This window comes from Elephas maximus, chromosome 2, assembly GCF_024166365.1.
Source record: "Elephas maximus indicus isolate mEleMax1 chromosome 2, mEleMax1 primary haplotype, whole genome shotgun sequence".
NCBI classification, from domain to species: Eukaryota; Metazoa; Chordata; class Mammalia; order Proboscidea; family Elephantidae; genus Elephas; species Elephas maximus.
Window position 1 is genome coordinate 223,110,899 of NC_064820.1, and position 12,518 is coordinate 223,123,416.

Here is a 12,518-nt window from a genome sequence, read left to right on the forward strand (position 1 = left end):
TTCTTCCAACAAGTGTGGATAAGACCCCTAAGAGTTTCCCTTAAAATGACGCAAAAACTATTTGCCATATGGTTTTTTATAAGTTTAGACAATAGTCACATAACCTAATCCAAATTGTGTAGAACAGCAAGAATTAATTTCCTGGAACAACAAGAACCAAAATGTAAAATTTCACTAGCTTACCATGAATTTATTCAAGAGAATAACGTAAAAAAAACGAAGCTCTCAAATTAAGGACTTATTCTAAAGTGATGCAACTGGTACAGACAATAGGACTTGGACCCAGTGCATAATTTTCAAGAAGAAAGATAGAAATGACCAGCGCTTATACTAGTAGCTAAAGGACCACTAAAATTATTCTAAGAGGATAATGCAAAACAGGTATGGTGAGTATTACAGCTCTAGGACAAAAAGCATTCTTGTTTAAAATAATACTCAGCCAATGAAAAAGAAAAAGAAAGGGGAGAAAGAGGAGGAGGAGAGGGAGAAGAAGGAAAAAAAGAAAAATTATAGAGGAAGAGAGAAACAATAAAACAAAGGCAACCCAGGAAGCTGACAATCTGAATTTCCATTTAGCTGGGATATTTTGGGAGGGCAGCATAGAGGTTTGCCAGGAACCAAGTCAAGAGCAAAAAGGTGAGCTCTCTGATCTGACCTTTCCAGCAACACCTTCAGCCCAGGGATGCTGTCTCTTGGAGGAGCCTCGTGCGACCCCTGGTGTTTGAAGCAGGAACTGAACTTTCCACCCACGACTCCTCCCCCCTTCTCACCATCCTCTTTGGTCCTGGTGAAGATCTGTTCGCTTCGGACCCCGTCTCCGGCACGGGTGAAGGCCAACACCTGGATGCTGTAGTTGGTGTATTTTTCGAGCCCGTCCAGCTCCAGGGAAGGCTGCGTGGTGGTAACGTTTTTAATCTCGCCCAGCTCTAGAGAATAGGAATAAGAAAGCACGATCCTGTTACCGTGGGGTCAGCCCCATCTTCTCCCTGCACTGCAACCAGCCACCTGTCATGCACAGAAATTACCCAAAGGTACTGGGCACAGTCAGTGAGTAACATCAACACCATGGGGCGATTTGGTGAAGGTAATTCACACCAAACCGCCACAAGACACCAGCAGCAAACCGGTCTGAAAAACAGGGCAATTATCTCCGAGTGTTAAAAACCCAATGCCAGAGCCATTGTGGTAACTCACAGAAAGGACCTCAAACAGTTGCTGGTCAAGCACAGCCCTCATATCCCAACACCAAGAAGCCTAGGACCATGTGTTGCTCAGTCTGTAAATACACTTCTCTAACTATTCACTGGAGTCCTTGAATGGTGCAAACCGTTAACTCACTGTGCCGCTAACCAAAAAGTTGGGGGTTCAAGTTCACCCAGTCACCTCGCAAGAAAGGCCTGGTGATCTACTTTGGAAAAATCAGCCATTGAAAACCCTCTGGACTACAGTCTACACCGCACACGTGGGGTCACCACGAATCGGAATCCACTCAAGTCAACTGGCTAACTATTCATTAGGAAGCTTAGCAAGCTGAATTTCTTTTTTTCTTTAAAGTAACTCTACTTTAGCATGCATGTATTTTTAAGTACGTAACTTCTTCTCAATTATCTGGGCCAAGACGAGGTGGCTTGACAAGCGTCTCCCTTCACCTGGAGTGAACCTCCCTCAGCGTCACTGCTGAAATGGCAGGCTGATGTGTCAGGAACTTGGCGTTATCTAAAAACGCCTCAAGTTATGGAGTGGGATCAGCTAATAATACTCAAAGATGGAACATTATGACCGCTTATCTTTGGCATATCACATGTGACAATTTTAGAAAACTTATAAACAAGGTATTAATATCTACATGAGTGCTTGGGCCCCTGGATTTTGAAATGAGTCACCTGTGGGAAAGGGTCAGGGGATGAGAGAAAGTCCAAGAAACTGTTCATTGCTGGGGGAAGTGCTGTTTGCAGGAATGCTTGGTACCATGGGCCTCGTTCCTGGTAGAACTGGGATGCGAGGCAGAGCTCCAGGAGGGATTCCTTGCTGAGGAGCTGCCTCTGGTGAAAGCCACTTTGGAACACATTTAGAAAGCAGTCAGCACCATCTGTCTCTCTCTCGTGCCTTACTGAAAAAACAGCTAATATCTTGTGCATGTTTACTTAGGTGCCAGTACTGTTCTAAGCATAACTATTAACTTATTTAACCAGCACAACGATCCTATCATTTCCACATTATATGGACGAGGAAACTGAGGCAGAGAGAGGCTCAGTCCCTTGCCCAAGGTCATAGAGCCTAGCAGAGTGGCTGACAGCATGGGCCATAGAACGAGATGTTTAAGCCTCGAGTCCACAATCCATGCTCCAGGCCCCTTTGCCATGCTGTCCCTCAGTGAAACAATTGAAAATAGGCTGAAATGGAGAACTGGAGAAGAGCCAATATATTGGGCAGACTAAATGGGCTTTCTGGCTGCTTGGTTTTCTCTTTCTTCTCTTTGTCTTTCTTTATCCTCCTCCGTCTAGCATATAACTCACAAGTTCAGAGATGAACAGCCACTCATTTTGTGATTAGGATGATTCCAGAATGTCCTGTGTGTGTGTGTGTTTGTCACCAAAAGGGTAACAGTTGAACTGTAAGTAGCAGAAAAACAAATTTAAAATAATCATGGGGTAGCCAAGGCCAGGGATTGCCTGTGTAAACAGGGTTGTGAGGCAAGTGGAGAGTGGGGCACCATGAGGGACATGTGGGTCATACACACAGTCCTGGACCACAAACATGACACAAAGACCTGTTATCACAGTTGTTATGGAGTGAATTGTGTCTCCCCAAAACATGTTGTAAATCCTAACTTCTATGCCTGTGGTTATAATCTCATGTGGGAATGGGTTGTCTTTGTAACACAGGTTTAGTGTAGGGTGTGTCTTAAGTCAATCTCTTTTGAAATAAAAAAGAGATAAACAACCAAGCAGAGAAGCAGAGATGAGGGAAGAGAAATGCCAAGCCACATTAAGATTGCCCAGGAGCAGAAGCTCAGACAAGACAAGGACTTTCCTCCAGAGCCGACGGAGAAAGCAAGCCTTCCCCTGGAGCCAGCACCCTGAATTCAGACTTCTAGGCTCCTAAACTGTGAGAAAATAAATTTGTTTGTTAAAGCCTTCCACTTGTGGTATTTCTGTTATAGCAGCATTAGATAATTTTTAAGACAGAATTTAGTACCTGCAGAGTGGGGTGCTGCTATAACAGATACCTAAAATGGGGTGCTGCTCTAAAAGGTACCTAAAATGTGGAAGTGGTTTTGGAATTTGGTGACAGGTAGAGGCTAGAAGAGTTTTACGGTGCTTAATAGCAAAAGCCTAGATTGCCTTGAAGAGACTGTTGGTAGAATTATGGACATCAAAGGTGATTCTGGTGAGAGATCAGAAGGAAATGAGGAGAGCTATAGAGAAAGTCTCTATCATCTTAGAGAATACATATGGCGCCAGCAACAAAATGTTGCTAGAAATGTGGGTGTTAGATGTGCTTCCGGTGAGGCTTTAAAAGAAAATGGTGAACAAGTGATTGGACGGTGGAGAAATGGCTGTGTGTTTCACACAGCGGCAAAGAACTTGTCTGAATTATGTTCAAATGTTTGGTGGAAGGTAGAACTTGTAAGTGATGAACTTGGATATTTAACTGAGGCAATTTCTAAGCAAGATCTTAAAGGTGGTGCGTGGTTTCTTGCCATTTATAGTAAAATGTGAGAGGAAAGTGATGGACTTAAAACTGAACTGTTGAAAATGAAAACAAAACTTTAGGATTTGGAAAATTGTATTGTAGAAACTAAGAATATGTGTCCTAGAATTTTCACCAAGAATGTGGCTACACAATCTTTTGTTAAAGAGATTAAGCCTGTGACGGATGGATCTAACCAACTACTGCTGTAGAAAACCCATCAGTTTAGTTTGAAGGGGAGAGAGAAAGAATGATGTCTACCTTGCTGTTGCACTCTTGTACTTTGGAAACAGCTTGTATTCTAGATTTCACAGATTCACAGGTGAAGAAGAAATTTGTTCTATGATGGAATATGCCTAAAGTCTCACCCATATTTGATTTAGATGATCCAGAAGATGAGATTTTGGACTTGGAGTTGATTTAAGACTTTGGGAATGATGTGATGGGGTGAATGAGTTTTGAATGTGGCAAAGACATGAATTTTGAGGGGCCAAAGGGTGGAACGTTATGGGTTGAATTGTGTCCTCCCCTCCCAAATATGTGTTATAAATCCTAACCTCTGTGCCTATGATTATAATCCATTTGGGAATGGGTTGTCTTTGTTACGTTAATGAGACAGGATTAGTATGGGATTTGTTTTGATTCAATCTCTTTTGAGGTACAAAAAAAAAATAAATAAAAACCCACTGCTGTCGAGCCGATTCCGACTCATTGCAACCCTATAGGACAGAGTATAAAATAGGTTAAGCAAACAAGCAGAGAAGCAGAGATGGGAGAGGAGAAATGCCAAGCCACAAGAAGATCATCCAGGGCAGAAGCTCAGGAGCCACAAAGACTTTCTTCCAGAGCTGACAGAGAGATACAGTCTTTCCCTAAAGCTAGTGCCCTGAATTTCCACTTCTAGCCTCCTAAACTGTGAGAAAATAAATTTGTTTCTTAAAGTCCCTCACTTGTGGTAATTCCGTTATAGCAGCACTAGATAACTAAGACAACAATCCATAAGGGACCATCTCAAGCAAAACGTGAGTAAGTTGAGTCAACAGACCACTTTGCTGGGCAAAGAAAGCCGGGGTGAGGGGGGTAACCCCCAAAAGACACTCTTGGTCTAGTGATTACTTGAGAGGCCAGCAGAGCGATGACTTTGAGAGGACATATTCTGGAAGTCTGAGCAGATGGCTCATAAAAATGAGATAAATGTTTGTGGGCGTGGTTGTCATCCACTCAAAACGTAAACCATCACTGCCCCAGATGGGATAGAAATTTTCCCCTCTGATTGTTTAGGTCTCTTTCCACTATATTATTCAATTATAATTTTCATTTTCCTTAACACATCTAATGCAAATCGGTTGGGTTAGGATAAAAAAATCCTACTGTTAATGGAAAGACTTGAAATACTGAACTCATCAAGATCTTCTCAGAATTAGAAACTTTTACATTGTGCTGAAGATGACCTATGTACACAGACACGCACACAACACATGCACACACATGTGCACACATACACACATGTACACATATGCATACATGTGTAAACTCACACATTGTATACACACGTGTACACATGCAGACAGAGCACAATGTACATGTACATACATATGGCATGTACATGTTTGCACACACGAGCACACACAGGTACACACAATGAGGGAAAATACAACAAAGGAGGGAGCATACAGGGGTGTCTGCCACTAAGAACTTGACTAAGTGTTTTGATCCCTTGGGGCCTCTGTGTTTCCATCTTTAAGAGGGGCCCAGGGGCCTCTACCTCATAAGGAAGTACAAGCAAATATCAAAATGCAGGAGTAAAAATGCCAATTGGCAATGCTGCCCTTTCATAAGATATGTGACGAGGAAGAAGGTGGTTGAGAGGGAGAAGGGCAATATGGCATACCTTGATATTTTTCAGGAAAGCACCAATTAAAAGAATTAACTCCACTAAAGAAGTACTATATAATTAAAAAAAAAAAAAATTGGCAGTTTACTCATTCTGGGGCCCATATTAACAACTTGGAGCCCTGGTGGCACAGGAGTTAAGAGCTCGGTTGCTAACCAAAAGGTCAGCTGTTCGAATCTACCAGCCACTCCTTGGAAACCCTATGGGGAAGTTCTAGGTCCTATAGGGTCGCTATGAGTCAGAACTGACTTGAAGGCAATGAGTAGTAGTAGCAGTATCGGTGAGCTAGCTTATTATTAACCATCAGTATGATTGTAAAAATATCTGAAACTATTTGAGTAAGAGAATCACTCTTTCCACACAAAAATTTCATTTTCCCTGACGGAAGGGTATTTTCAGATTAGCAAATAGCTGGTTGAAAATACAAAGCATATGGATGTATAGGTGACACACAAAACAAAATGATGAAAAAAGTCAGATACAAGTAGCACGCTGCCTGTGCCAGTCCTTTTAGCTCTTGCTCTGTTTTGATGGCTTCAACACCGATTTCCATCATCTGCCTTTCACGACTTCACCAAACCAGTTGCCACTGAGTGGATCCCAACTCATGGCGGCCCCGTGTATGCCAGCATAGAACTGTGCTCTCTAGGATGTTCCTGGCTGTAATCTTTATGCAAGCAGATCACCAGGCCTTTCTTCTGTGGTGGCATCGGGTGGGTTTGAACCACTAACTTTTAGGTTAGTAGCTGAATATAAACTGTTTGTGCCACACAGGGATCTACGGGCTTAAGAATCTGGTTAAGAAAACACAGGAACTAAAGAATAGTGTTCATTTGAGGTCCTGAGTAAAATTAAATGAAATGGAAACATAAAATTAATTTTGAAGTTATATTCTTTGGATTATAAAAAGCAAGCTTTTCAAACAAAATATTTTTATGTTCTTATTCATTCTTTACCTCATTCTCGAAGGGCTTTAAGGCAGAAAACAAAATGTGGGGGGAATTAACTTTTTGGGAGCAATCCGACTGTGTTCACCATGGCCATACACATGTCATACAGCTGGCTGACACCGAAATGTTGCTTCTCTTTAGAAGCAACCGTTTTTTGTCTCGGAGAAAGAAAAAAAAAAAAAAGAAGCCATGAGAAGCACCTCAGATGCAGATGGAAATGGTGACCTTTCGAAATGCCCAATTTTTCTAACAGTTTCAGATGACACATTTCTGATGGGTCTTCAAAAGAATTTAACTTTCTGGTTGTGACGAAACAGTCAGAAATTTCTCCTATGTGTATATATATATATATATATATAATTGAATCTGCCCTATAAAATACATTAGCCAGTTTCGCTGTATCTGATCACATTAACAATTATAAAATGTATTGTGATACATATTTCTGAAAGTATTTGGGCCACAGCTAATTGAGGGAGTAGTAACAGTCTTGGTCTCTCCCTGCTTGTATGAGCGTATATGTCTGTCTGTGTGTGTGTCTGTGTGCATGTGAGATGTTTTCTCAAGATTTAGCAGGAATAGTTCTTTTCACAGTTGCTACACCTTTACTCTTGGGATCATGTGAAACCTGTACCCACCAAACCTCGGGGACACAGCCTGAGGCTTTGCCTGTGGAGACTCATGGGGGCCTTTTGCATCCAGCAATCACATGAAATTACCTGTTAATTCATAAAGGTTGACTTGCATAGGTAACAGGTAGGGAGTGTCTGTTCATAAGAAGGTTTATGTTCCTGAGAGTTTCTTATCTTTGGGAAACCAAGTGTAGAATTTAATCTTTTATTTAATGTGTGATTAATTAATCAAATCACGTTAAGTAAAATATCTTTAAGAACTACATGCATTTTCAAGCATCTTTATTTAAAAAATAGTTTGATTTTTAATATTCAGGTCTTTAAAGCTTTGAAGATGTAAAGCTCATCCACCTCAGAACGGGGATGCTAATAGGCAATATTCGCCAATGTGAGTGATTTGTGAAAATATGGATGATACTGGTGAATAATCACTTCTGGAGTCTGGAAATATTTCTAACATGTACATGAAAAGGAATTCTTTTAGTGTAAGACTGCCCTTAGGTGAGTGTGTTAGGAAGTTTAATTTCAGGTTATTCAAGGTAAGAAGCAGAAACCAGAACAAATATATGCAACGATATCTCATGGTATTTTATCAGCGAAGTAGATAACTTTTTCAAACCTTTATTGCTCTATGTATCTGTGTTTTTTTAAAAACCTGTTTATTTTGGGGGGGGTGGAGGATGTGAAGTTGTAAAATAATCACCCACCTCAATCTGTCCCTCTGTGGGGCTGCACAAAGGGTTGTGGCCCTAATTCCACATTTGTGTTTTATATACGCATTAGATTCTCCCACCCTCCCTAGTCTAGAATGTCCATCAGAGCAGACCCCACATCCTCGATGTCCAGTATGATCTTAGCACAGAGCAGCTGCTCAGTTAGCAGACTTGTTGGGAGAGTGAGTGGGTGGATGTTTACAGTACGCTTCCCAGGGCACCATGTGAAGGACTGCACTCCCATCAAGAAGAAGATCTGGTCCTTGTGTCTGAGAAGCAAGTCTGGCTACAGACATGAATAGCTAAGACTCTAACAGCAGTATTTACTTAGCAAATTGCGTGTATTTTTGCAAATGTTTCTTCCTTCCTTTATTCACAGACTTGCTATAACAACAACAATTTTAACTGATGTAGTTGTTGTTGTTGTTGCTATAGCAACCCCTAGCAGAATAGGCCTCCCAAAGTCGGCCCCACCAGCACCCTTCCCTGCTCTTGGTTTCCTAGCCTCCTCCTGCACCTCCTCCTGCTGCTCATGGGTGGCTCTATTGTGATCCAGGAGGGGGCTTAGCCAACATTCACAACTTGAAAGCAAAAAGACCACAGTGCATTTTCCTTAAGAAACTTCTGGCCCCAGTCTTGCTGACATTTAAGCAGGTATTCTCTTATCAAAGGCTGGCCCAAACAAATGGGAGAATTTAGTTCTACAGCTTGAAAGAAAACAAGAACAAAGAAACAAGAACAATAAAGAGAAGGAGGAGAATAGCAAAGAGGAGGAAGAAAAGGAGAAGGAGGAGAAAGAGGATAACAAGAAGGCATAAAAAATGGAGAATTCTAGAGTTAATGGCTTCTCATAAGAATGCTACAATTCTTTCCCAAGGAGTTCTGGTATTGGTCCTGAACCCCTTAGCCTTGTCCTCCAAATACAGGAACTTAAGAAATTTCCCTGCTGAGTTCTTTTTGGGAAGTAGAAGAGAACAATCTTTCAGAATTCACAACACATAAAACTTTGTAGGTACAGATCGAGGTTTCACGCTGCCTGCAGGGCCTAGATGAGATGCCTTGACATGGGTAGACCGTCACAATTAGGAAAACACATTTAGTCCAAGTCTTCCCAAGTACCACCCCTCTCCTATGCCCCAAATTGTTTTTTGAGGGCATATAATGTTTTAAACAGCTTGTATTTCACTATATATCCATTATCCCTGAATGGTACAAATAGTTCATGTGCTTTCTGCTAACTGGGAGGTCAGAGGTTCAAGTCCACCCAGAGGTGCACTGGCAAAAAGTCCTCATGATCTTCTGAAAAGTCAGCCACTGAAAAGCCTATGGAGCACACTTCTACTATGACACACATGGGTCTCCATGAGTCGGAGGCTGACTCAAAGGCAGCTAACAACAACAACAACAACAAACATATCAGTTAAGATGTCAGGTGAGGGACAAAACCCAAATAGTGTGGGGAAAGGAGGGTAGTGTTTATTGGGAAAGACATGGTAGCCACATCCTGAGTCCCATGGTAGGAATGGCGTCTGCAAATTCCACTTGTATCCTTGGGGGCAAACGCAAAGCCCTAGTTGAGTCCTCTTACCTCCGTCCATAAGGTTGGCCCAGTATATGACTCTGAAACCCTGGAGAATTCCATTCAAGGCTTCTTTGGAAAGTGTGGACCAGGATATTGATATGCTTTCTGGTGATGTTGCTATGGCTTGGACATTTTCGGGGGGATAACTGGGCACTGAAATAAAATAATTAGAATCTGTAATAACTGCGGGTAGTTTTATTAACAAAGCAATACTGAATACACAACGTAGTTTAATATTTCAACATGCAAGCAATACAAAATTTGTATTCCATCCCCAAAACAAAAGAAAAGCAAAACAAAACAAACGAGCAAACAAACAAAAAAACAAGTGCCACTTCCCTATACAAATATTTACTAGCTCAATAAATATGAGTTTCTGCTCAGGTCCTAATGGACTTCCACAGTCACTCTTTTCAACTTTACTGCTTTCCTTTCAAGTAGGTTGTCCCAAACTCAAGAAGTTGAATATGCTTCTGATCTGACTGTATGAGTAAAAGACCAGTACTCGTCTGGTTTATTTTCCGATCACTCTTGCAAGTTACTGTTTTAAGGCACATTTACTTTATACAGTCCATCCTCTTCATATTTAGTAATATCAGGCATATAAACAGCCTAACTACTGAAAATTTCTAAAAAGTAGAAATGTAATTATAGTCCATTCACTGCCCCCTTCCCATCATCCTCCCTTTCAAGACTAAAATGTTTTATCAGAGGAAAGAGAAGCAGTGGACTAGGAGACAACTTACAAGGCTATGTGACATATTTTTAATAGTGTGTTCATGCAAACCTTAACCACTGTGGCCAGGAGAGGGTATAAACTGCTCACTGAGGCATACATCTCAATGAAAAATGAACACTGAAGCCAAAAGGCACATTTAACCACTATTGCAAAGATCATAAGAGAAAAAGAAAATTCCAGTCTTAAGGTTTCTGGTTATGTAAGCCTTCTCTTTCTGTAACAATGATCAGAAATTGTAGATATGAAAACAAAACAAAACAAACAAACAAAAAAAACCAAAACCCATTGCCACTGAGCCGATTCCAACTCATATCGACCCTATAGGACAGGGTAGAACTGGCCATAGGATTTCCAAGGGAGCAGCTGGTGGATTCGAACTGCTGACCTTTGGGTAGCAGCCGAACATCTAACCACAGCACCACCAGGGCTCCAAAATTGTAGATACAAGTCATAATTTACCTTCTCAAACCTATGATCAAGTGGTTAACTGCCCAAGAGGTAATTACAGTGTAAGCTTGTTGCCTTAAAAACTACTACTTATTAACACAGTTAATGCCATGTCTTATCTCTGCGCCTAAAAGACTGTGCCCCCAGACACCAGGGTTCCCTCTCTTTTTGCAAATACTACCCAACCACTGGAAATTAAATCTCTTTAGTTCATCTTCAGCATGTCGTAGAAAAGGGTGATTTAATCCCGTATGGTCACTAGGGGGCACTCAATCACTATAAGATTCGCTCAAGGAAGTCTGATAATTCATGTTTTCTCTGGTCTCAGGATGCTTGAAAATATAAAGCAATCATTAAAAATAAAAAAAGTAAAAAATAAACAGGAGAAGAAGAAAGAAAGAAACCCTTCTCAACATTGATTTGGTAGAAATTCTTAGAAAATCAGATCTACATTCTAAAATCTTGACTTCACTCAGGAGAAGCCCGATTGTGATTCTTGAAATAAATGAGGAAGCTTCTGAAACAAGAATGGGTTTTGGCTTCGCAATCGAGATCTGTCAAGTGGGCGGACCCAGCCTGTCATATGGCCCATGAGTTAATTAGGGCAGATTTCCCACTGGAGACCCCAGTCCCCGTAGGCCCTATTGCCCTTGTCACTGCAAAGCCAAAGCCAGCAGGGAGCCATGATGAGAGGACCTGGCAGGCTGACCAGGAACAGTGCTGGAGGAATACTATGAGCTGTGGTCCCCCAGACCTACCATCCTCGAGGGTAGTGGTGATGATTTCCTGAGAAGAAGGTCCCGTTCCGGCCCGGTTGCAGGCCTGCACCACCAGGCCATACTGGGTGAACTTATTTAGGTTGTCCAGGGTGTAAATCTCACTGTCCCCAGTGGTGTCAATACTGATAATGTTGAACTGGAAGTTGCCCCCGGTGCTGTACTCTCTGTAACCTATTTGGTAACCACGGATAATCCCATTTTGCAAATGTTTCTTGGGAGCCTAAACAGGAAAGAAAAGAATACACTAAAGAATACTTGAGGTATGACAGGGATGAAATCATGCCCACCCACCACGTTTAGACTTGTTAGGGAAACAGAAATACATTCAAATACTAAAAATAAAAAAATAGTAAGTATTAAATAGTAATAGTATTAGCAAACTCACATGTGCATAGTGCTTGCTGTTTGCAGACATTCTTTCTTGCTTTACCTGAATTATGCATCCAATCCTCACCACAACCCTATGAGACAGCAGTACTGTTACCCACATTTTACATCCAAGGACACTGAGGCACGGTGACCTGCCAAGGTCACACGAGTGTAAGTGATGGAAGGCGAATCTGAGCCTCAGGCAGCCTGGCCCAAAGTCTGTACTCTCAGCCTCTCCCTGACACTGCCCTGGCTGTCTTCTCTAATTGGTTGGGACTCTTCGAAAGGCAGATTGTGTTTGTGGCATCTCCACACACACCGATGATCACACAGTCAGACTGATCTTCATTATGCACCAACAATATGTATTGAGATTGCCAGCTCTGTGCTGGGCATTGTTCTAAATGTGTTCCAGAAGTGAATTTAAAAAAACAAAGGTCTCTGTTCCATGTGGAGGTAACATTCTAGGGGAACATCAAAGAACAAAGCTATTTCCAGGCTGAAGGCTGGGATATGAAAGGAGATCTGCTGCTGACAGAAAGTCAATCTTCTTACAGGAAGGCCTAAGGCATTTTGGAGTCATTCTGGGGTGATTTTAACTAACGATGGATAGGCTGGAGATGGCTTCACTTTGCTGATGATAGCAGAAAAAAAAAGGGTCTGCCAGTTCAAAGACAGAGCATTCTGGCAGCCATGTTTGACTTATTTAAGAAATCAGAC

The 12,518-nt window shown here is 41.6% G+C and overlaps 1 protein-coding gene across 1 annotated transcript in view; it reads right to left on the reverse strand.

Annotated features, from left to right (window-relative positions):
- DSCAM (DS cell adhesion molecule) overlaps positions 1-12,518 on the reverse strand; it is a 1,038,663-nt gene that overhangs the window by 145,139 nt on the left and 881,006 nt on the right. The window contains exons 17-19 of the mRNA XM_049874902.1: positions 11,409-11,649; positions 9,471-9,617; positions 771-926 (exon numbers count right to left, since the gene is read on the reverse strand). Coding sequence (XP_049730859.1) covers positions 771-926; positions 9,471-9,617; positions 11,409-11,649 — 544 coding nt within the window. The remainder of the gene's footprint in view (positions 1-770; positions 927-9,470; positions 9,618-11,408; positions 11,650-12,518) is intronic.